The following is a 27,367-nucleotide window of genomic DNA, read 5'->3' on the forward strand; positions in this document are numbered from 1 at the left end:
ATTAGTCAAATTTTCTAAAACACAAATCCTCTTAAATATTTTACTTTATAATGAATACTGTGTGACCCTTCCTGATATATTCTTCCGATTATTCCTGATATAAGCCCATATTCTTGACAATATTGTATAATAAAATTGTTTTTGTAGTAACAATTTTTTAAATACTTTCTAGTTCTTTTATTTGTATAAATAATTTTTAATTTTTTTTTTTTTTTAAAATATTAATATGTTAGTAATATAAAGAAACACAACTAACAACTAAATTTGCATTTATTTAACAAAATACATATCAACATGTGAGAATACAAACATATGTTACAAAACTTTGATTAACCTAAAAAGCAATGATAAATTTCGGATAAATTTTAATAAAAAAATTTACAATCTATTTCGTTTAAACATTTACACCTTATGAACACTGGGGTTGTGCAATTATAAACTTTTCAAATATATAAAACTATAATTATAAACTATACAATCTAAAGAAAAAACATAATTGAATATGTTAATCAAATTTAATCAGTTTTCCAGATTTTGTTAAAAAGATCCATAAATGAGTCGTAGATCATGAATGTAATGGCAACATCAAGACAAACTCTTCCCAATCTCGGAACTGTGCCTTTATAGAATCTGAAAGGAAAAAAAAAATTGAGAATATAAGAAAATTGTATTCAGTTTAATTTTTCTTATTAAACAAGAAATGCAGTAAAAAATCAATATACAAAATTAGGTATTATAAAAATTTTATATATAAATATAAAAAAAAATGAAATACAAAGAATGTACAAAAAGTATCCAACCACAAATTATATATATATATAATCAAATATATATACAAATACAATTAGTTTGGATAATTATTCAGAAATATTTCATTTATCATAAAGGATGTGTCCTGATGAAGACCTTTACATTTTCCCATTAAAAGTTTTTCTATTTTATTTTATTATTCTTTCAGTTTATATATCAATATATATAATCATATATATATATAAAGCTTGGAGTGCAAGATGTAATAACTATTGGTAAATATCATTTAGTACCAGACTCAATATTTTTCATTACTATAGCACCAATTATTTGACAACACAGTATTTAAGAGTAAACGTATAAGTAAAAGTGATTTTGTTTGACGAACAATGAAAGTGCATAAAATTGCTTAAAGCTTGAGGATTCTCAAATGGAAACAATCTGCAAAATCAAATTGTTGCTTTAATCACAAAGGTACTATCTAGCATTTGGAAAATTAAATCCTAATGCACTCAAAAGTCTAATTTCTGAAACTTGTGAGTTAGAATTACTTATTCCCTTTCCACTTACCTGATAAGAATTGCAAACCATTATTATAACTATGTGATAACAGAACCAGGATAGTATAGTAAGAAGAATAGTATTAATCACTCAAAGATTTTAACAGTGCCAGATATAACGCAAAATAATGTGCCAACTTTTACAATGATATAACAATATAAAATAAAGAACAATTTAGATAAAGTTTCATACAAAGTATCTTTCTACCCTTGTAATATTAGCTGAGTATTATAAAACAGAAAAATTTTAAATTTTTTAAAAAATAAATAACTTATGACAGTTCGATTGTTCGGGAAACAAATTTTTTTTTTCCTTCAAATTAAAAAAAAAAAAATCTTAGACCTAAAGTAAGAATGCTTGTTTTGAATGAATTAAAAAAAATATATTCCATATTAAAATTGCTTATATTTTTGATGGCTATTGCTATTTTGATTGCGACTGCTATTTGAAACTACTTCGAATCATTGAAAAATTGAATAATGTAGACGTCCTACTAATAGAAATTTGATGGCAACAGTAAGTCAAACTTCTGGTAGTCCTGTGATACAAAACGTGAATTAAATGTAGATATTTGAATTTTGTATATACATGGAAATTCAATATTACTCCCTTTTCCCTTCAGAAAAAAAAAAAAATCCTGCTCACATCTCTATGTTTACTTTTATATCCCTATCTTATGTTACCCATACATCTATATCACTCTTTTAAAACTAAATAGAAGAAAAAAGAAGTTTTGAATGAGATTTAATAAGAGAAACAAGCACGTTCAACAAAACAAAATATACTAAAAGTCAAAGAAAAAAAAAGATGCTATATATATTTTATTAAAAAAATTAATAATAACCACTTACGCAAAGAATCCTTCATTCTTAGCTATCTCAAACATACAATGAAAGGTATTCTTATATTTTGAAGCTTCCAAGCCCTGAAATGGAAAATTTTTAATTATAAAAAGAAAGGAAGAAAAACAACACAGTTATAAATTTAAAATATATATTAAGTCTTCTTTAAAAATATCAGTAAGGAAATAGGCAACTTCTTAAAATTTTATTTTTAAAATAATCTGAGTTTATAAGTTTCTTGTTCTTATTCTACCAAATATATTTTCTACCAAATTAAAAATAAAGTTTTTGGTCAGGAACATTTCAGGTGCAGTTTTGGTTAAAGTTTTGTTATTTTAATGCCATTTAAATTTCATGTTATGAAAAATTTATAAATTTGAGGTTGGTTTGAACCTCAAACCACCCTTTTTATCATAAATGTCAAGAATAGCAGGTAAAAACCTAACGATTTTAAAAAGGTATTTAAAAAAATTAAGATTATTTTTTTTTAGAATTGACTTTTACAATTTTTAATTTAAATTTCATAGTTTCTGGATAATTAATTTTTATGAAACTTTTGTTAGTCTTTACTCTGTTTTTTTGTTAACTCTGTTTAACTAAACTTTTGTAACTCTGTTTTTCTCATTTATTAATTTAAGTCTGAGCCTTTTAGTGTCTTTGTTGAATCTCTTTACTAATACTATTATATTATTTTAGCTTTTTTTTCACTTAATTTTAATAAATAGTATCTTCAATCATTATGGGGTAAAGAACCTAATTAGTAATATAGATAGCAATTAATATTTTCTGATGTGTACCATAACATGAATTATACAATTGCACAGTTCGATTTTTTCTCAAGTTTGACAACCATATAAAAATTTTCAATTGCTAAAGAATCACTAAAAGGTGGTCATGATAGACCACTAAATTTTCCTCACTGGTGTGAACCTGAGTTATTGAATACTAGTATGCTCACTGAAAAAAATTAGATTTATAAAATTTAATTAATCTTTTAATTAATATGAAAGAACTTCAAAACTTAAATAAAAATTCAAGGATCTCAAGTGACAAAATTAGAAATTATAAGAACAAAAAGTTAATCAGGAGAATTTTTTCAAGTCAACAAAAAAAAATCATACTATTTTAAACATGTGGAAAAATAAACCGAAAAAGTTTAGTATTAGCACTGATATCAACATTTAACATTTTAAATCTCAGGTTTAAGTACAAAATATTATGATTAAAAATTCAATATTTAACATATTGATCGAAAGAAATTAAGATATCTTATTTGAAAAAATTTCAGTATTTTTATCATAAATTATGATAAAAAAAATATTCCGCTGTATTTATAAAATGTATAATGCAATTTTTTTTTTAATAATTTTTTTCAAATGACACTGAATTCCATAAATATATATTTGATGATTTTCAGTCCTTTTCCCTCTTGCCAGAAATTTATAAATTGACAACTATCGTCTTTCCTTAATCCCTTGAAGCCCAAGCATAGGCCATAAATTGCACAATCACATGAAAGTGATTGTGCAATTCTCCCTTCCCAGCCCACACTATAGGAAGCAATTCTTTCTGACTCTAGCAGCCCCAAGATCATCACATGGATATGATCTTATAGGGTACTCTTGCATTAATACTTACATGTATTCTTTAGCAAATATTAACTTGGAATTAGCAGCCCTGGAGAAGTGCTTAAATTACCAAAAAAATTATTTTTATGCAATTTAATTATTTTTGCAATTCATTGCAATTTTCCAATAAAGGAAAGATTGTGTCTAAATATTGTTCAAGATTAAAAGATGCAAGTCAAAAAAAAAGAACTGACCTGCATTCTTGTTTTGACCACATCAATAGGAGTATTTCCAAAGACAGAAGCTGCTCCAGCAACAGCTCCAAATAAACCAACAATCAACTTATTGACGGGCTTTGTAGGATCTCCACCCCTATACCAATCTTTTAAGGATTCCATCACAAAAAACCTCATTGCTTGATTACTGCCCTGTTTCATGATAGTGGCTGTCAGTCCCTGATAAACGCCACCGATTCCTAAACATATGTAGATTTTGATTGTATCAAGTAAACAATTTGAAAAGTTTTTTTAAAAATAAATTTTGAGACAAAAAAATATACACATAAGAGATTTTCGCATAAATGAAATACAGATTTATCAGAGTAAAATAGAGATTTTATGCAAATGAATAGTCCAGCAAAAAAGGATTTTTTTCTAAAAATTAAAATAACTTTAAAAATTTATTTTTCAATTAAACAGTGATTCAAAGGAAAATACTACAGTAAAAAATATTTTCCTCAGTAAACTTTCGAATAAAATAGTGATAAAGGTTGATTGATAGAGTAAAGGATTTAGTGGCACAAGGTCCAAATAGTGATAAGGGAAAATACCATATTAACTGTCCAAAAAATGTTTTTTTTTTCCTCAGTAAATTTCAGGGTTATGTAAAATATTTATCAGAGGATACTTAATATTTTCTACAAATTTAGGATCTTCACACATTCTTTAGCAATTTTGTTTCCAAAACAATTTTGTTTGGTTCAAAGCACTAAAAAGAACAAATTTTATTAGTCAGAAACAACATTCTAACAGAGCAACAGATTTTTCTGAAAAAATTCACATTTGTAACACAGCACCTTTCATCTCCAATGAGCAGATAAATAAAAAAAATTATATTGTTCTATATGTTTTAAACTAAAAGTAATTAATAAAATACATTACGAGGAAGCTCATAATGTAAGACTTTTATTTTGAGATGTCTGAAAATAACTCACAAAACTCAAAATTTTTTTCATCCAGTTTGCTTCATATTTATCACCTTAAATAGTAATAAATAGTTCCCATTAAACCTGAAACTATATTTTAGCATTATAATGGAAAATTGAGCAAAAAACTACCTTAACCCAAAACCATAAATACAATTTTAAAACAACATACACACAATGGAAACTATAGTTTGTCTATAGTAAGAACTCCCCATGACATTTGTCTGGGCATGTAGCAGTGACTATGGTTATGAGATATAACTATTTCAAGTAGAGGTGTGGGGTTACTGTTCAGAGCAGATTTTGGCTCAAGTTGGCAAGAGAAAGATTATCTTTTTCTTTGGTCCATTATGTTAGCCCAAGAGTGAAGAGAAATGAGCATTCACATCTGAAACATTGTTTAAAGCGTTCAATTCCTTTTTTTTTTTTTTTTATCTTTTCACTTTTTAAAAGTTTCTATTATAGAAAAAATATTGAAATAAATTTTTTTTTTTTTCTCTGACAAACATTACTAAACTAAACTATCTTGAGCAAAACTTTAAGCGTTTCACTTTTACCAGAAAATTCAACTAATAGAAAAAGTTAACTGCTCAAAAAAAAAAAGGACACAAAAGTGCGAATTTGGAAATTAATCTTTCTGAAAATAAATGAACATGTGAAATTAAAAAGCAACATTAAAAAAAACCTTAATCAACTTTAATGTCAGAATATGTTGAATTTTTTGTTACCTTTTTTATTGTACCTAAAAAATAGCAATTGGGTAAAAGGTATCATTTTAAGTAAAGAAAGAAATATCCATGAGAACCCATCTGGTCCACCCCTCCGGTAAACTTCCTCTATAGTCTATCATCGAAGCTCCCCTCCCTTAAATGTTTACATGCCGTTTTTGTTTCCATAGCAGTAGACGGCCTCAAACTTTGTGGCGAGGGGAGTTCTTACTATAGACAAACTAAACATTAGTTTAAAACATGCAATGAAAGTCATAAATGAATTGGGTCAAAATTCAAAGAGTTCTCATGACTAATTATAAAGAATACCAATTTAAAAGAACTCTTAAAAATCTTAAAAAGTTATGTTATTTATTATATTCTTATTAAATAACTTATAACCTATATTATTCAATACGAAAGAATCGAATATCTTATGTTATTCAATTCTTAAGTTATTCATTTAATAACTTCCTACTCATATTCTTACTCATTTGAATAACTTTCTATCTTCTAGATTAAAAAACTTATTTAGCTTCAAAAATATGCTAAAGGGAACAAAATTTGACATGTTTCATGTTGTCAAAAGAAAATGGAAAATAAAGGCGAGAAAAACTACAGAGGGACTAATCAGGGGAAAAATGCATTTCCATGAGCTATGAAGAGGTGGAACTGATATTGTTAATAAGGGAAACAAGATTCATATGAATGAAACAAGATTTCTAGACATCAAGAGGAGCTGAAGTGATTGGGGTGAAATAATTTTGGCTTTGGTGCAATTGAATTAATGTCCAAGATTCCAACAATGTCTGCACATTGTTGGAATCTTGGACAATATTTGAATATTTATAGTATTCTTCATAAAAACAAACGTGTTCCTTAAGTCTAAATTTTAAAGCATGTCCGGTTTGTCTGATGAAGTCAAAGTCGCTGTCAAGCAATTTGAACAATTTAAAAACTTTTTCTTAGAAATAACACATGAGTGTGTCACAAAGAATGGGAGAAGAGAGGTGGCAAATAGTCAAACCTTAAATTTACCTTTATAATTCCGGCTTAAAAAGCAGTTTGCTGAATGTAGGATTTGACAAAGAAGATAATATCGTCAATTTCAATGAAACAGTAATAAAATTCATGCAACTGAAGTTTTAAACAATCGATAGCTCTAGAATTGGGGACATTAGTAAAGAGAAAAACAACACAGACAGAGCATAGTTTTGGAGGAGGAACGATGTGCAAATTGGGAAACAAAATCAAGGGAATTTGTAAGGACATTATTAATCGTTATCAGGGAGATGATACAAGCTAAATAGAGAGCAAGCTTATAGCTCAGGGTATCAATATTAAGAGACAATATGTCTGAAATCAAGTTGAGGTTCGTGAACTTAAGAGAGGGGCATAGAAAGCAGCTCAATTTGAAATAGAAGAAACAACATTACGTTGCAGTCAGAAAGAGTACAAGAACTTTTAATTTTAATCTTAATATCCTTCTGCTATTGACTAAAAGATTTTTTTTTTCAGTTATTTATATTACATGCATAAGAAATTCAAGATTTATTTTCCAATGTTTTAAAAAATTTGTGGTATCGAAGTTTGTGATATCCATATTTCAATGTAATATGGTAAAAAAAAAGTACAATTAAAAATACCTTGCATCCTAATGATTTCACGAACGCCATGAAAAAATCCTTTAAATTTAGGATTGGCTGACTGCTGATCATTAATAAATTTGACTTTAACTGTTTCCATTGGGGTCACAGCAAATATCGCTTCAGCAACTCCAGCTCCTAACCCACAAAGAAGACGATTTGCAGGTCCAAGATTACCCTTTTCATCTACACTGCGTTTCTTCAGAGCTTCAAAAGTTCCAAATCTGTAATGAACACAAGTAATAATCTGTAGCATTTATATGCTTAGCACTAACTACATGCCGAAAGATAAAAATATATGTAGGCTATATTTTAAAAAATAAATGCCAATATACATTAACCCCAATCAATTTTTTTTGTTGTTGTCAGTTGAGATGATTGAATCATTTTTTTAAAAAAGTACTTTATCCTATGATGCTCCAATGGCTTTCATATAAAGTATCAGCATCATAACTGCAAGAACTGTAAAAATAGAAGAGTACATAGCATGGTGTAATCCAATTATTAGGTTCCATTGCAGTTCAAAATTAAATTAAGAAAAATAAACTAGAAAACCTGTTAGGAATTTTACTATTAAGATAGAATGTATGCCAAAACAAAATTATAAATTTTTTTTATTTATTTATTTATTTATTATTTATTTTATATTGAACAATATACTTTATATTACAATAAAAATAATTGCCTATTTTATAAGAAAATTAAGGTGAAGCAAATTTCAACCAAATTATGTTGCATCCAGAATTGTTCATAATAAAAATTATACTATTAAAAAAAAGACAGAAATCAACAGACAAAGTTAATAAACTTTGAATATATTTGAATAAAATCCGTATAATCGTCATAGAAAACCTCATAAGACTTGTAAATAACAGAGATGCAAACTTTCCAAACAAACTATCTGTAATCAAAAGTGTAATAGTAAATACAAGGTTTACAAAATTCAAGTTGGTGCAATTTCAATGTGTTTTTACAACTGTGCATATAGTATGCATGGATTTACTATTAAATAAAAAAAAGTAACACTTATGTATACTACTTTTTACATGTTGTTATTTTATTTTCATGTTACTTATGTTATTTTTTGTTTTATAGGATATTCATTGCAAAAAATAAATTCATAACTCTTGGTAGTTAAGAAAAAAACTCTCAATAACCTTAATTTTTATTAGTCATCCATTAGGCCATACTCGTGACTACAGATGAAGTTAGTAATTCTTAAATAATCATTTTTAAATTTTCTCATTCAATTTTTGAAATTTTATCCTTAAAAATAACCATTATTTGCTTCAATACACAATAAAGTATAATATTTAGAATAGGCTAGTAAAGAATTTGTGCAGAAAAACTATGAAAGATAGTTTTAGCTAAATAAATAAAAAAGAATCTTAATTTCACAATACTAATATCAACCATCACAGTTACATACTAATATAATTATTTGTAACTTTGGTAGCAAATGTTTTCTGAGTAATAATTAATTTTTACGGCCAGAAAAAATTTTTAATTTCTATTTCTTTTTCTTTTGAATACTTACTTTGTATTTATATAAGTATATTTATTTGTATTTACTTACGTTAAAAACTTTTTATTTATTAATTTTCTATTACTATTTATTAACTTGTTATCTATAACTATTATGAAACATTTTATTTTCTAATTTTCTATTAACTATCTCCAAACAAGATAATAGAAAAGAGCAAGAAATCATTTATGCACTAGAAAACTATGAAATTTTTTTATCTTCTTACCCAATTTTACGATATTATCTACAATCAATATAACAAAAAGTATAGTTCAAAATCTTTTACACACATTTAAGTCAGTCATACTAGTACTTTCAATAGAATCTAAATTCATTTTTTACATAAAATGACAAAAAATTAAAAATGTTGGCCCCAAATAACATTTTTAAATTTTTGCACTTGTGATCCAAAAATAGTTGATATCCATAATATAAATAATATCAAAATAATCATGATTCGTTTCATGAAAAAAAATACATATTTTTATAACAGCTCAAAATCAAAAACAATGGTTAAGAGGCACTTATACACAACATACTTTTTAGAAAATATATATTACACTATATTAAAAAAAAATTTTTAAAAAAACCATACCTAATTGCAAGGCAAAGAATTTATAAATAACAAAACATATGAGCAGAATTGCTGTGATTTCAAACTAAATTTTTTTTTCTCACAAATGTGAAGTGAGCAACAAGCAAAATTCAAAATTAAATATCTTCAAAATATATTGTTGCATCTTCTTTAAAAGACATTTATTTTTTGAAAACAAAAGTAAAAAACAATCATGAACATTATATAAATCATTAAAATACTTACAATAAAATTGATACAAATAATTATTTATTCGAAATATGAAAGAAAAAAAAACTATAATTTTTTTTTATGAATAAGGAGCTATTTTTAAAATCTATTCAACAATTTCAATTTTAGGTAAGACTTCATACTATGCAACTTTTGGAATATAAACTAAAGCAACTTGAGATCACGTTAAGAAAAAACTCCTTAATCAATTTAAATTCGTTTGGTGATATTTTCTTTTACTGCAGTTTTTGCTTTTAAAAAAAAAAAAAATTGTGATTACAGGGACGAAAAAAAGCAGAATCAGCATGATAATAAGGGTAACCACAATTTTACCAAACAAAAAAACTAACTTATTGCCGAGGTTTGGATATTACAAAATGTGAAGTTTAAAAATAGCTTAAAGACTTTTCGATTTCAACAAAGTATAGAAATTATATCAATTATTAGTTACGAAATATTTGGAACTCTAATTTAATGTCACAATCATAGACAGGTAATAAAAATCACAAAAAGGAAATAGAAAAGTGCCACAGTAAAATTAGTGATAAATTCAATTGTAAGACACTCGAAGGAATGAAGCAAGTAGGTTTATGTAATGAATATATGAATCTGTGAGTATCAAAATGAGGATTAATTTCTAATTTTGTTTATATGGTTGCAAATTTATATTTTTTAACACAATTTAAACAAATATATTTTACAATTTCCAAAACTGTGCATTACATTTTAATAATTAAAGATTAGTCGGTAATTCTAATTAAAAAGGATTAAAATATTGTATATATATATATAGTTTGCCCAGTTTAAACTTTTATTACAAAAAACAAAAAAAAACATTTTTCGATTATTTTTTTTTTTAATAGTGAAATTAATAACCATACACATTAACATTATAGGTCCGATACAAAACTTTTCTAAATTTACTAATTCATAAAAAAGCCTAAAACTGAAAAAAATTTAAAAAATCAAAACTTATAAAAGAAATTCATTCATAACATAATATCAAAAACAAACATACCTACAAATCAAATTAAATTTTGAAAACAAATAAGAAGCTTTAAAAATTAGTAGAAAATTTAACAAACTACTAGGCACTCTTAAAAAAAATTCTAAAATCTACAATAAGCAGGTATGTCTAATTTTTGACATGCATGAACTGTTAAGCTAAGCTAAAAAAAGCAGCAAATTTATGATTAAAATGAAACTACAATCAAACTTATTTTATACAAAATAGCCATCAGGCATTGTTGAGTTTAAAAACAACTTATCTGTGAGCATAATGGAAAAGGACTGGAAAGTAAATAGGATTTGAAAGAATAAAAATAATATTCCTCTTACCTGAAAAAAGAAAGCAAAGATTCTTTCAAAACTTGCAGATTTTTAACTTGGAAGTTTTAATTCTTAGCCAATTTGTTAGGTGAGCCAAATGCTATGATATCAAGTGAAAAAGAAATAATTGTAAATATAGGAGCTACTTGAAGAGAAACTAAGTAGAAAAAAAAAGACTATAAGTATAAATTAATATTTGAATGTTTAGTAATTTAAGTGCAAAAATAACTCTTTATTAGTTCATTAGAAAGGAAGTTTGAAATTAACAATTGTTAATTAAGCCAAATGCTATGATATCCAGTGAAAAGGAAATTATTTTAAACATAGAAGAAATAAGTTAACTATATTACAAGTTATTATATGAAAGTTTAATTATTTCAGTGCAAAAAAAAACTACCAATTCATTATAAAAGGCATCGGTTTACTGTTAGATAAGCCAAATGTTAGGATATAAAGTGAAAAAGCCATGGTAAATATAAAAACTACTTTAAGAGAAACTAAGTGAAAAACTAAATATAAAAACTAATATTTAAATTCAAATTAAAGTGCATAATTTTTTTCAGTTTTTTTAGGAAAGTTTGAAAACAAGGATGAGAAAGTGGATAAAGCAAGTTAAAAAAAAGCATGCTGAAAATAATTGTGGTATTTCATGTTAGTGCTGAATTACTTGACATTCCAGATTACATTCTTTTATGTTCCATATCAACTATTTTCTTTTTGGTGTTTTTTTTTAAATTTAATGTTATTTTATTACTAAATATTACCATAACCTAAGTACATCTTTTATTGTTCAACTCTGTAACAATGTAAGTTTAAATTTAATTTAGAATATAAGAGTAATGTGAAAAGTACACATTAAAGGAAAAGACAAAGACGACTCCAAAGACTTATGTTGGAACTAAACCCCATCTTCATAAGATGGAGAGGAAACTGCTTCAATCAGCCAAAAGGCAAATGTGAACTTATCCAACCACAGTTAAGGAAATGTTCAAAATGATGATCAAAACACTTTTGGCAAATGTTAGCACATGATTAATACAATCCAAATAGTCCTGGCAGCGTGATCAAGGCAATCCTGGAAATGACAGCACTACTATCAAGGCAACTCTGCTAATTGTCAACATTTTAATCTAAGCAATCCTGAGAAAAATCCTTCAAAAAATAAAAAAATGAATACTAGATTCTAAATCCAAACACATTGTTAGTTGCTAATACTAGAGTTAAAAAAATCATGCTCCATTTAGTAATTACACGACACTGAATTCATTTTACATTATTTTAGATGGTATCTTGAAGAAAAGATCATGCATATATTTTCATCACAGCAAATCTGTCAAGCTTTGGCATTCAAATGTAAAAGCGAACATCTTAAATAATCAGAAGAAAATTACGAACCTAACAGCAGACTTTGGTACAGAACCATAAATCAAAACACTTAATCCTCTGTAAAGACCTTTGACACCATGGTCTTTCACTGTAATTCTAACAACATCACCAATACCCCTATAACGTGGCTTGGCTGAACGTTCATCTAGTTGAAGTTGTGTCTTAACATATTCTGTAGGAAATGTGATACAGATTTCTATGCCACCAGTTATACCACCTGTAATTCACAATAATAAAAAAATACGATGAATACAAACACATTTATTAAAAACCTGTAATTCATTATAAAAGCACTAATCAAGACAGTTCAATTTATGAAAACCTTTTATACATAAGTAAAAAAAAGTCACAATAGTTTTTTTTTAACTTATTAAATATACCTCGTGATTTAGAAAAGTAAACACAGATAGGGAAAAGAAGGCATAAAAATCGAGCTTTTTTAAAGATGACTCTAAATTGAAACCATTAAATTTATTTTATCCAAAATTTTGATGCATTTTAAATACATTGGATTCCTATAGATAAAACACGAAAGATAACTTGCCAATTTGGTTTTATTGTTTTCTTACGGTAATGCATTTAAAAAAAACATGTCTTGATGTACCCACTTTACAGAGTGGGTATAATTCCAAAATTAGTATATATTTCATTAAAAACCAGATAAATATTGTTTTAGAAATAAAAATGTTCGTAAATAATTGTATCACGGTTACACATAACACACACATTATATTATTAAATTGAAGAGTTCATGGCTATCAAAATTAGGTTTTACTTTGGATGCAGTATATTTTGATGAAATCTACACAATTTCTTAAAAAAGATAGAAAAACGTTTATTTTGAAATAATAATGAGAGTGTAAAAATTAATATCCGTAGTAGTTATTTAAATTGTTTTTATTATTTATAGCAGACATGTATCAATTCATTCAATTCAATTATTTTGAGGAAATTGTTTGTTTTCCATGAATGAAAGCAGAAATTTGTGTGAAAACTCCTAATGTCTTTAAATATGCTCACTAACAAGGGAAACTAGGGAAGTGTGACTCGCCAATTTTGAAATAAACTAGTGGGATGTATGCCTTATGAGGAATAATTTTAGGGGGCAACATTCGTTTCGGCCCATAGAAGGTCCGTGAGAGCTAAAAAATAATACAATATATAGAAAAATCGGTATTTTATTACTTCAATGCAGACTTTTAGTAATTGTAATTGTCTCATAATCCAATTATTTTTTGTGATTAATTGGATAATTAATTAATTTGCTAGTTAATAAATTAATCAGAAAATAAGTTAATTATTAATTAATTATTATTATTAATTAATTATCTGTTAATTAATTGTTAATTAATTAATTGATTTGCAATTACATACTCCAATTAATTTTGAAAGTTTTTTGAAGAAAAAAATTAAAAAAATTTGATGTCAATTTTTTTTTTAAAATTAACATAACAGGTTTTTCTGAAAAACTACAGATATATAAAATTTTCGAAATCAATTTTGACAATAAATATGCATTATATAGTACGTGAAAGTACCACAAAATTAATTGGAGTATTGAGATAATTATAATAACTAATAGTCTGCATTGAAGTAATAAAATACCGATTTTTCTATATATTGTGTTATTTTTTATCTCTCACGGGACCTTCTATGGGCCGAAACGAATGTTGCCCCCTAAAATTATTCCTCATAAGGCATACATCCCACTAGTTTATTTCAAAATTGGCGAGTCACACTTCCCTAGTGTCCCTTGTAAGTTGAATCATTATGCTATTTCGATAATTTTTTTTAAATTGTCTGTTATATTGTTATTTCCCCCTTATCATTTTTCTCTTTATAAAACGAAATTTAAAATTAATTTTATTTTCAGTGTTAAAATTACTATATAGGACTGTAAATTATTTTAATCGGTATTTTATCATAAAATATAGAGCATTACAAAGAAGATCCAAGGATTCGAACCCAGAACCTTTCGGATGCAAGGCCAGTCACCTGGCTCCGACACAGCCCGGTCGGCGTATCCCAGATAATAGACTCTTAATATTATATTATATTATAAGAAATACAGCTGCATGAGCAAATAAAAAAGCGTACTATCGAGTACGCTATGGCTAAAATGTGTTTTACTCAAATCTAAAAATAAAAAAAAACTAATTTAAATGACGTGAATATAAACTTTGATATTTCACGTCAAGAATCTCAAAAAATGAAAACATATTTATATAAAAGTTTTCAAAAGTGAAAATCATTTTAAGGAATTGCTTATTTTTTGCTGTTAATGACAACGTTAAGGATTTAATTGTGAATCAATTTCGTTTCAATTAAAAAAAAAAAAAACATTTAAGAAAAAGAAAATTTTGAATTTAATAAATAAAAAGGACGACCGAATATATTAATAATGAAATCAGCTTAAAGCGTTAAGGTAATTGCATTTTTCAAAAATTCATATTTTCTTTTCGAAGATAAAGTGAACGATGCTCCGTTCGATTAGATCGGTGTAGTCATAGATCGATATCAGATCAATAGAATCTTTTTAGATAAGTTAGCGTGATCAAGTTTAGGAGTGGTTAGTCTTTGTGATAGCAATCAGAAGGAGAAGAAAAAAAAGACAATTCTAAAAGCAAAGATAAATCATATTTAAAGATTTTATTCCAAAAATACCATCTGACTTAACGTAGCATAAAGACAAAAATAATATTTTGTCCCATCCAATCTTCCAACTTAATCCCCCCCTCCCAGGACAGCTAAATATAGTCCTTTCAAATATCTTAAAAAGATCTTTCCAAAGAATGCGAGGCATTTAAAACAGCTACCATCGCAATCAATCATAAATTTAAAAAAAAAAACTATGAATTTAATGATGTTTTTATAATTAAACAAAATCCCTTCTGAGGTTTGATCAATTAATCAAGCTTAAATTAACCACTTAAATATGCAATAATGTATAACCTAGGTTTACTCAATTTTTTTTCCCCTCTGTGATCAGATTTGAACCAACATTAAAGTATAGATAACTTCAAATTTCCCAATTTGTTAAATGTTATTTATTGTAATTATATTTTATTTCCTAAAAAAAAAGTTCCATTTTTTTTCTCCCCCTTTGAAGAACACGCATATTTGCACCTTAGCCTAAAGTGATCACATTTTTAATAAGACAAAGCGGGACAAATGGGATGAAATGAGAATTACAATTTATTCAAACTTTCAACACGCACAATATATATATAAAAATACGAATCAAATGTTCGTTAAGTTTCGTAAAAACGTTATTGATGCATCTTCTAGCTTTTCCACCAAAATTTACGTTAGTGTTATCAGCACAATGGGCAATAATTTTATTGCTTAAATTATTCTTTTTTAAAATAGTACTTATTAAATCAAAAATTATTTGAGAAGTTTCATCAGGCAATGAAACAAAATCTAATATTCTAATTTTAATTCATGTTTCTGGATCAAAACTAACACCTGTGGGAAATAATTTTAAATCGGAAGCATCATAATATATGGACATAAATGCGCATTTTTCTAATTCTTTCTGCAATTGTGAAAACGAATATGGTGAAAAAACATTACAAATAATTGTTTCCGTTTTTGTCCTTACACATGCATATTTTTTGTCGTATAATGTTTTGATCACTTGCGACGTATAATCCATTGATCTGAAACTTTGTGGTTTATGGTGAGGAAAGCAAATAGCCCTTCCGCTAATGCTAGCTGTTTTTCCGTGTTGCTAAAGCTAGCACTGCGAAAAAACTGTTCCGTTTTAGATGAGGAAGCGGCATTATTAAAAAATCGTTTGTGCCTCTTTGTTTAGTAATATCGTTTTTTCCACCATGTGAGACCAAAAATTCAGCATTGCGTTTATCACACCGTACCATATAGTCTATTTTGGTACTTTTAATAAATGGAAATTCTCTGCTTAGCTCGTCATTAAATTTGCATCCTCTTTTTTTACTCATCTTTTATTTTGTGGGTAAATACTAGAAATAAAAAAATTATTACAAATGCTAAAAAAGAGTATTAAATTTTACCTTATTGACCGTTACTTTGTGGCGACTATTGCTCAACCTTTGTCAATCAAATAATAAGTCAAACCGAACGTCAAATTGAAAACAACAAACCGCACTGTCTAACGGCAGTCCGCACTTATCTGAATTAAGCCGAGACGTAAAGACAATGATCGCACACCACCGAGTAAATCTTACTTGGTACATTGCCTAATTTAGTTTACTCTGCACGCCATTTTATGTGTTTTTTATGTATTTTTTATTTCTTTATATTCACCTTAATAAATAATAGGAATATATTTTTACAGTACATTTAAAATAAGAAATGCAGATATTTTCTAAAAAACGGGACAATCCACCAAAAATCGGGACGTGTGATCACTTTACCTTAGCCCCCTTTGGTGGTAGACGATATTTCAAAATAAACTGTAACCTTAAGTTATCGTTAAGTTAATATCGCGAGACATAAAAATTCGAGAAACAACTGATGATTTCATCTCAAAATGCAGTGTCACTTAAATGAGTAAGTTCTTTTTGCACTATTTCACAAGCACGAAAAACTAAGTGTAAGAATCGCAAATCGAAAACGAATGTGTATTTGGAACTATTAACAAAACTTCCGCATCTACACATGTTCCAGCAACGATGATCTGCTGGAGAAAAAAAAATAGAATGCTTATATTAAGTAAAATAAATAAATAAATAAAAAAGGCTGATTAATGCTAATTACTGTTGTCAGCCATCAAATAACCTCGACATCGGAACAAGATATGTTCGATTTCTGAACCAAATAAAAAGTGGAGTTCCAAAACCATTCGACAATACTGGTTTTTGAACTAAAACTTAATCGATTCAAGTATCAAAATAATTTGCAAATAACCTTAGTCAATGGAAAAAAGATTAAATTGATTGATTAACGAAAAAGAATTACGCTTAAAATAAATTTAAAAAAGGTATATATTTAAAAAAAAATTACAAAAAATATTTTGTTCAAAGTACGTAAAAAAAATTTATGTATTTGTATCGCAAAAATTTAAAATTAATGAAAAGTAATGCGAAATTAAAAATTTCTCATTTAGAAAACAATGTATACAATTTTCATTTAAAAATTCATTGACTGAAAACGGGTTTTAGGAGACCTCAAGTAAAAAAGTAACCTTCGGGAGCAGGGTGCGTAGCCAAATTATTCAACAAAAAATAAGCACCTTTTAAGCACTCAAAAAATATTTTTAAGCATTTAAAAAAAAAACATAATTCGGCAGGGTTGGAAAGTTGTTGACAATTGACGATTTTATCTTGTTTTAACAGTCAAGTCAAAAAAAAAAAAAAAATTTGCCATTGTTTTTGTCAAAAATCATGAAATTTTGAAACATGTAAAACGAGTGGCGTTTTCATACGCTACAGACTGACAATACGCCGAAATAGATTGGGGCGGAATTAATTGTGAAAACGTTGAACAGAACAATGTGAACTGTGTCTTTTTGAATAATTCCTAGCGAAAATCAACATGGTAAAGGAAAATCTCATTTTGAAAAAGGGAAAATTAAGCACTTTCGAAAAACACCCAATGAAAAAAAAAGCACCTTTAAGCACTTTTTAAAAACGCTACGCACCATGGCGGAGGCTAGGATAGCTCCTGATAGCTTTTATTAAAAAACCATATCAAGTCAAACCTCAATACTAATAACTCGAGTGAATTCGCGATATAAAATTTGGGATGTTGATAATCGTTATATTTTAAAATTTTAGTCGCGATACGAAATTCTTCGATTAACTTCCCGACCACTTTCTGACTAGCTATATCACTCAAATCTCATCTGGGGTAAAGTTCAGTTTCCTCAAGCTATAATCAGATAATGTTTAAGAGAATTTAGCGATAGTAGAAATTTAGCCCGTATTACTTTTGAAAAAAAGTACAAAAAAAATGTTTTAACTTTCCTTTTAGATTTTTTTTTTTTAAAAAAAGTAGGAAGAGTTGCTTTTGTGACAAGCTTTTATCACCACCTGAAATCCCCCCACGTCTTTCAAAAATTATAAACCCTACTTTTTTAGGTTCAAGTCCGGCAAAAATAAAATTATTTTCGTTCTAAAAAATAAAATTATTCATAAAAACTGTTTTTAAGTCTACTTAAAAAAAACAAGTACAAATTTTATCTAAATTGGATCGATATTTATACGAAACTAGAAAACAGAGAAGGAAAAAAAAAAATCATTTTTAACTAGCAATTCCGTGAGCTCCGAATACAATACGTATTTCAATGCATGGGGCAATCCATTCAAATTGATTCCATTCATAAAACTAAAAGGAAAAAAAACCAAGGCCATTTACTTATTAACACATACAATAATATCTACAGCTTTTTATTCTGTAAAACACATTCAAAAAGAAAAAACATGCATTTAATTAAGTCAGAAATGAAATATGTAAACCTAATATCTATATTCTGTTAAGATTTTTTATTATCAATCGGCTCTTTAACTAATAGTAAACATCCTAGTTAGCATTTTACATTTTTTTAAATACGTTAAGATATAATAGTTGAAAAAGACACTCAATTATACTAACGCTTTATGGAGAGAAAAAAGCCCTAAGATACTAAATTATTCTTTTTTTGGACAATTGATATAATTAGCAGACAATACATCAATACAATAAAAAAGTTAATACATTATAAATAAAATTATGAACGATTTTAGAACACATGCTTTTATACATCAATTGTTCTTAAGCTGACTACAGCACTTCCTGGTCTCTAGTGAAACTCGTATTTATCTAAGAAAATAAACGCCTTTCTAATGCAGGTAAAAATTAACTTTCACCACCAGTCACAGGGCGACAAAATATAACAGATGGCGATTAAAAAATTTTCTGCAAGTCGTCACCCAATCGCCATTTTTGACTCCTCAATGTGCATTTAATCATTTTTTTTTTTAATAAATATGGATTTATTAAAATATCTTACAGAAGTTACTCGATTTAACGCTTGCTTCTTAATATTTATCATCAATATAGAAATGAACTTTATAATGTTTACCATATTATGAGAAATACCACAAAAGAAATGCCAAACATTAGCAATATCAACTGTTCATTTTAATTGTTTAAAAATCCTTAATTTTTAAAAAAATGGCCACCTTATTAAAAAACTGCCCACCAGCGTAAATTTTTTTAATTTTGAAAAGTACTTTCTGAGTGGTTACAATCTTCAATTAACATAAAAATTTATGTGGAATAGTAAAAAGTTGTTTTAAAAACCATGTTTTCGTTTTAATAAAGTCCATCTTTATTAACTTTAGGAAATAATTTTTAAAAAAAAGATCTCTCATATAGTTTACGTAAATAAATTTCAAATTTAATACAGGTAAGGGTAAATAAAAATCTATATTTACCTACAATAATATGCGGTAACCAATCAATCCAAACTTGAAAAATATCGTAAATAAAATCCATTGTTCAAGTTTATTCGATTTCAATAAGAATGCCACAATGATCGAATCATTTAATAGGATGCAAAATGAAAACGAATTCAGGTTGAATTTAGGAAACAAATTTCAGTAGAAAGCAAATATTATATTCAAAAGTGACTGAGACTTATTGGATCAGCGGCGAAAACTCGTAAATATGACGCTCATAACAATTTTACGATTCCCATTCAATTCTTATTTGTTGAGCGAGTTCGTATTGTGTATTCTGTTGGTGCCGAAAAGTAAAGCGCTTCTCAGTTTAACGATTAAGAAAAAACTGAAAACAATGAAAAAGTCTAAAAATTCCCGAAAATAAAATAAATTTTTTCAACTTTCTTTTGGCATTAATTTACTTTTAAACCAATTCCAATAGCTATGAAAATGAAAGAACGAATCTGCGTTTCTAGCGATTTTCTGTATCTATCTATGCTTTATATGCAGTAAACAGGTTTGGTTGTTACAACAAATAGGGTTGTTAAACAAATAGGATTTACTTGTAGAGCTTAGTAAACAATTTTTTAAAGAAACAAAAACGCGTTCGTTTTCCATTAAATATTAATAAGTGATCGTCCCTAGGTTAGGGATTAGATGTGTCATGAAAATTGAACGAAATTTCGTGTTATTTTTGTCAACAAAAAAAAATATAAGTGATTTTTTTTGATTTTTTTTCAATTTCAGAAACATTTAAATATAAAAGAATTAAGGGGTTAAAATTTGATCAACCTGATATTTGAAACATTGGGAAAATTAGAGAGAGAAAAAAAACACCCAATTATTCTTTATGTATTTTTTTTTTTTTTTTTGGAAAGTTCTTGTAACAGTTGTGGTACCTTAAATAATTTAGCACGAATTATTAATGAAAGAATTTAAATTAGACATAATTATAAGTATTTATTAGGTCAGCAACTAAATGCCGAGCAATTTGCGAGCACCTAATATTAGAATGGTAACTAAGCTTGTCCTTTTTTTGTAATTTTTTCGTTTTTATTCAAATACAGTCGGACCCCGATTTAACGAATTCATCGGGACCGACGACTATCAAAGATTAGAATGGAATTTCCTGTTTGACTTATAGCCCACGTGACAAACCCCCGGAAAATGACCTTGCAAGTGTAATATGTCTTATTAATTCTGCCCACCTCCCCAAGACGAATTTTGTTTTTCCCTGTTGCGGGCTTTTCTTTTGTTTGAGACGAATATGCACTTTTTCTATTTTATTCCTCCCAGGAAAGATTTTTTTCCCTTTAGAATCTGCCAATTACAAAAAAATGCAATATTTTTCTGATCAAAATTAATGAAAAATATTTTTTCCGGATGCTGAAATAATTCGTTAATTCGAGGTTAAGTATTCGTTAATTAGGGGTTTTTGACTCTGTTTTTGCTGGGGTTGAAAAAAAATTCGTTAAATCGCGAAATTTGTAAAATAGGGGTTCGTTAAATCGGGGTCCAACTGTATTCCTTAAATGTTTTTGGCATAATTTTTGAGATCATTCGTAAAAGAATGTTATGTTCGAACTGGATCTATGTTTGTGTTTTTGCTCGAGTTAATTTGCAAAATTTCAGATCATTGGAATGGAACGACAAGTTGAGAAAAATGAGGGTTTCCCACTTTTTTGTTTTTAATCCAGGTTCTAAAGCCTCGAAATCTGCTCGTGACATTTGCGCTGTGTATGCAGAGGGTGTCATAGCTGAAAGAATAAAAAGTATGGCCCGTATACCAAGTTTAAAAACGTAAATTTGGACTTAAAAGACGCACGTCGCTCTGGCCGCCCAGTTAAGTACGATGGAAAGCGATAAAACCGATTCGTGCTCGAAATTCGGTTCAAGCGACAAGAGAGCTGGTAAAAATAAAAAATTACAAATGCGATTTTCTGGCGAGACAAAATTCTTGACTTTCGATTTCTTCTTAAATTGAGCGTGAAAACAACAGAGAAGATTTTAAAAGATTGATAACCAACTGATAAATGAGTAAAGGTGAACTTTCAACAGACATTATTGTGAAATTAGAATGGATATATCAAGTTCACCTTGATAATAAATAAAACTCGACACCATTAATCGGATGACTCACTTTCTCAGTCAAAACTTTTTTCACGTGCAAGTTTTTTTTTTTTTTTTTTTTTTAAATATCATCAGGCTATCGACACGAATACTCCAGATGAGAAATAAGTAAAATTATCTATAACCTTGAGTCTAGGATTAAGAGATATTTATATTTGAGGTTCTATTCTTAAATTGGTTATCAGCCGATTACATGCTAAGTCCAAAATTGCAAAATACTACTTAAATTACATAAATTAGTAATTAAAACTAATACTGTGGCGTTTTTTATTTACCCCCGATTTTTCGTTTTTTATACTCCCGAAATAATTCTACTACTTAAATAATCCTAAGAACCGAAAACAGTAAAATATTATCAGAACAAGGAAAATGACAGTAGTCGAATGGGGCAAATCCGAGTAAAATGCATTGTCACGCGCTATGGAGAGGTAGTGAGTTCTCATTAGTTCTTTATACCTCTCCATAGAACGTGACGCCCTGATTTGCCCCTCTCGGTTACTGCGATTTTCTAGTTTTACCACCTTTATTTTTCCACTTTTCGTTTTATATTTCAACTCAGCAGTGCTGGCCCAGAGGATAGAGCGTAGATATCCAATGAGGTGAACTGGGTTCGAATCCCAGCAATGGCTGGTTGATACGAATTCCGCACCTGGCTCGCACCAACACCAATCACAAAATAGTCTTAATAGACATGACGAAACAGCATTTAGAAAGTATGTCTTTAGTCAGCTCTCTCTTGACTTAGAATTATGGAACAGAATTTTTAATTTCAAGATTGCACTTACTGAGCTACCCCAAACTACATAATACAGCCTACTGTATCAGTGTTAGGTTTTGCCCAATTTCACAAATTAATAATCAGCACAGACCATACAAAGTGTTTATTCTTAGTAAAATGTTAAAGTTGTGATGGAGTACATCAATTGCAATCAATTTTGTCTCATCATAGGTTTGTGTAGGGTTGATTATGTTACTTATTGAGTTTTTAAGACTTAATAATTATGTAATCTAAATCTATGTAGTTCTAATTATGTTATCTGAATCTATGTTATCTGAATCTATGTTATCTAATAATAATGTTATCTAAATTTAAATAGTTTAAAATGAAGTTCTACTGGCAAATTCACATGTTGCCATTAAATCCATCAGCTCTATTCAAGCTCCATTATCAAATGAAATTTCTCAATGCAGTTTTGTAATAAATCCATTGCAATTTATATGGTAATAAGTAGGCAGACTTTCTTGCCAAAGAGGGCGATACTCTGACACACTGCACATAACTAGAAACCTCTTTTCTCACCTCTAAGCTAATTAGTAAACAAATTTTGCAGTCGACACTTAACTAAAACAGAAACCAAATATGAAAAAATAATTGTCTTTTCGATATACCAGATAAACCTAGGTGGAAAGCAGTCTTTTCCTCTATTTACCACACACGATAGCCTTGCTGCCCATCTGCATTGCATTGGAATTTCAACAGAGGCTGCCAGCGTGATAAAAGAAACAAGTCCATGGACAAATATCACTTGCATACCTGTCACCAGTTGCGCTCTACATAAAGATACGAATCATCGAGAGGACTCTCGAGGCAACAACCTTCGGTTATCTCACAAACTTTTCGAAGATTGCGTTGATATCTTAGCTTTTAAGCTTTTCTTACTACTATTCTTGTTCAAGGCCGCAGCCATTGGAAATAAAAAAGTTATGTTACCTACAAACTTATTACCTAACAAGGACAAGATGTGTTAAACATAATTTATCAGCATTCCAAGATATAACCGAATATGGAATGCATCACAGATTTTAACAATAATGGAAAATTGGAAGAAAATAGTTGAATTTATAGAATATCAAAATTTGTTAAAATTATTTTAGAAAATCAACTTTTAGGACTATTTATATGTTGTGTAAATAAGCAACTCACAGGCACCTTATCATGCTAGTCTTGTAAGTAAGTGGACAAACCACCACCTTTCATTTTGCCTTTACTATATTTTTAAGAAGAAATCTAAATTTAAGAATTTTAAGATTTAATTACATAAAATATAAATATGATAAAGACAAGACATCACAAAGAACTGAATTGAATAAAAGGAAAGATATTTTGACATAATCATTTCTTATTCCTTACATCATGTTGCACTTCTTGGTTCGAGAGATTGTGAGTTTCCCGCATTAAATTTTATGGTTTTGATAGCATACTTGCAGAAAACATTACATAATATTTTGAGGTCAGATTATTTGTTTACTATAACTAATTTTGGTCAATTTGCCTCAAAAAAGAGCACACGATTACCAAACTTATAAAGCCCAATAGTATAAATGCGAAAATAATTCTAATAATGGAATACTAGGCCATAACCAAATCCTATTCCTTAATGTTATAATAGTTCTCTATCATAAAGCATTACTGAAGTATAGTGGCTTACTCACAGATGTGAGACATTACCTGGTCATTGTCAAACCTTTGACACAGATGCAGGCATGAGAATCACGCCTTACATATATTGGAATTTTTTGCAAAAAAGTTAATTAAAATATTTACTTCCGAGACTTAAATGAGAGAAAAATAAAATTTTTATCTAACTCTGATGTTTCATTATTGGAGGCATTCAGAGCAAAAAAAGAATTAAAACAATGAAAATGATGTTTGCCACACATGAGTCTAAAATTAATCCACATGTCATCAAGATATGCGTATTGTGTGCGTGAATGCTGTATGCAGAAAATTTGCCATCATCTCAGAAACTTCTCTAATATTACCTACTCAATATTATACAATATAAGCTCTGATTATCACAATATACTGAATTCTAGTGTCAGCTCAAAAAATATATGACGTTTTTTGATTATACATTGTATATGTATACAATATATAATATTATAAAAAAAAGATAAAATTGATAGCAGAAAGTTTTAAAATTTAGATTATTGGTTTGCAGAAAGCTTTTCATTTTATCTAAGTCTTCATGTCATCAATAACTACTTTTCAGCTTACCTTAGAAATCAACTTAAGAATCACTAAGTTCAAAACAGAAACAAAAAACACATTTTTATAAAGGAGTAGGTAGATAATCATAGATCATGTTAGCAAACCTTCATAATTTTGGCGTAGATCACAATACGGAAATATTCCCAAACATTAAAATGATCAGCAAAAAATGGAAATATTTACAGCTTTGCAATTATTATCTATGCATAAAATTATAGATAGAGAAGCTACATTATTTGCATCAAAATTAACAAAACATATTGCTTATATAGGGGAGATTTCCGTATTGCGATCTGTGGCTAAATAATTGCAGTCTTGGCAACTTCTGGGCAGCAGCCCGTGAGAAGCTAAAAAAAAGTAATCACAGAAAGGGACCAACTCTAAAGGTATAACTCGCAGTTACCCCATTTCTACAACATCAACATATTCTTTTGTAAAAAAAATTTTGAAGCTTAAAATCTATTTGGCACTTTGGCGTTTGTAGTTAGTACGACAGATCATGACACGGAAATATTCCCCTTATATAATCGTTAATATTGTGAAAATAATAATTGTATGAGGAAAATATATCAACTCAAACATGAAAATAGTACAACATGGAAATCAATATTTAACAATTTTATATTATTAAGATCAGCAAATAATTTTTAAATATACCACATGCATATTTCTTACTAAGTTTCCATTAAGTGAAATTAACTTGTTACTTATTTAGAAGACTAAAGTTTATTGGAAAATTTTTTTAAAAATTGGAAGAAAAAAAGAAACAAATATGAAGTTTTTCATAAGGTCTTGAGATAGCAAATTGAACTCTTAATACACTGAAAACTAAACTATAAAAGCATATTATCTATCTTCCTCAAATTTAAAGTTTACGAAGGCCACTTGAAATATTTAACCAGTATACAAAAAAAAATCGTTAACAATTAAATGTCGCATAAATAATGCCTTTAGTTGATTAAACAAAATTTTTAATTATAGAATAACTATTATTCCTCAATTGAAAAATAAAATGATAATGTTTTAACTGCGGGCTATTAATTTATTGAAAAAACATCGTGAAAAAACAGTTTTATAATACTATTTGCAGTACTTATGTATTGAAAAATTATTGCAATAAGTTAAAAGGATTTTAGTTATAAATTCCTTGTTTAAAAAAAAGGGCCTTTTTTACTACATTAAATACATTTAACTAGCAATAATTAAGATGAAAACTTTTCAGTTAAAGGCAATTGATAATTACACACAGACAAAAAGCATTGCAAGAAGTATATTTTGTATTATTTTCCTTTATTATTATTTTTATTTATTCTTTTTTGCAACTACAGATAGTGCAAGAAGAATGTAAGCGGTGAATAAGTTAATAGAATTTCAGTTATAAATTCATTAGGTTAAAATAAAAATAGCCTTTCTTTTGACATTCATTGATAACATTTGACTAGTAATAGCAATATTAAATAATAATCTTACCGGCTAATATTCCTTTCAAAGTTTTTTGATCAGGCAAAAAATTACTTGCTGATAACGCTGCACCCGACGTAATCATGCTGGGTCTTTGAAAAGGATTTTGAAATTTCGTATTCCTATCCATTTTGATATCTAGAAAAAAAATACACTATCCTAATTATTTTCAACTAATAACCACTGTAATTATCTCCAGAACTCAACATCCATGAAAAATTGAATAAAAGTTATAAAAGGAAGTTAGCTCCAGAAAGGTGATGAAAAATTAATTAGGTCAGGATTTCAGACGAGGAAAACTAATATTTCTCTTGCGAAATATCCCTATTTTTTACTCAAACCTTGGCAAAAAGTAATGTTTACGCGAGTGCTAGCTCCGTAATCGGAAATAATTTATTTCCCCTACTCATTTCCCTATTATTAATATCATTTCTCTGACTTTCCCCTATTTCAGTTGAAAAAAGTATAAACAAAATATTAATTGAGTAACGTGATTGGGTAAAGGAAATAAGTTGAAATGTCATTGGTGGAAATATACACACCTTTTTATCCCTACAATGATTTTTAATAGAAAGATTAGATGTACTTGACTGTGGTAGCCGAGATAATAATCAAAGCAAAACACAGATGGCGAAAGTATCGGCGATCGAGATGGACTACAGGTAGCGTAAGGCAGAACTCTCTACCCATGGCAACATTTCACATGCTTTCACCATTACCAGGTGGAGAAGGAAATATGTTAGATTCTGTCTTGATTTTCAAATCATTGAAAAACTTTTAAAATAGGAAACTGAAAACTACATTGAACATAGTTCTATAGAATTTTTATGGTAATTTTAAAAGTGTTTTGGACAAGTAAATGCGAAAAATATTACGAAAGGGGAAATTATTGTTGTACAGTACGCAAAATGGATGGTGTTTTCTACAATAGGGAACGCTGCAAGCTCTATGCCGCCTATACTTCCGGGTTACAGTTTCTGGTGTATTTTAAAGTTATTTGGCTCACAACATGATCATTGTGTTTTGAGATTCTTGCAAACGTGGTATTTGATTAC

General features: G+C 28.0%; 1 protein-coding gene across 2 annotated transcripts; it reads right to left on the reverse strand.

Annotated features, from left to right (window-relative positions):
• Positions 1-252: 252 nt before the first annotated feature.
• On the reverse strand, positions 253-26,865 carry sea (mitochondrial citrate transporter scheggia). Of its 2 annotated transcripts, none has more exons than XM_016051735.5 (6): positions 26,322-26,865; positions 12,333-12,540; positions 7,279-7,502; positions 3,976-4,196; positions 2,163-2,236; positions 253-630 (listed from the first exon to the last, which is right to left on the reverse strand). In XM_016051735.5, the coding sequence occupies exons 1-6, from the start codon at positions 26,440-26,442 to the stop codon at positions 516-518; spliced, it is 963 nt and encodes a 320-aa protein (XP_015907221.1). In that variant the 5' UTR covers positions 26,443-26,865; the 3' UTR covers positions 253-515. The 2 variants fall into 2 exon arrangements, with proteins under 2 accessions (XP_015907221.1, XP_015907222.1); XM_016051736.5 differs by lacking the exon at positions 26,322-26,865 and adding an exon at positions 19,724-19,922.
• Between the last annotated feature and the right edge of the window lie 502 nt (positions 26,866-27,367).

The sequence above is a fragment of the Parasteatoda tepidariorum genome, chromosome 4, assembly GCF_982258835.1.
Source record: "Parasteatoda tepidariorum strain Cologne lab strain chromosome 4, Ptep-v5.0, whole genome shotgun sequence".
In the NCBI taxonomy this organism is placed as follows: domain Eukaryota; kingdom Metazoa; phylum Arthropoda; class Arachnida; order Araneae; family Theridiidae; genus Parasteatoda; species Parasteatoda tepidariorum.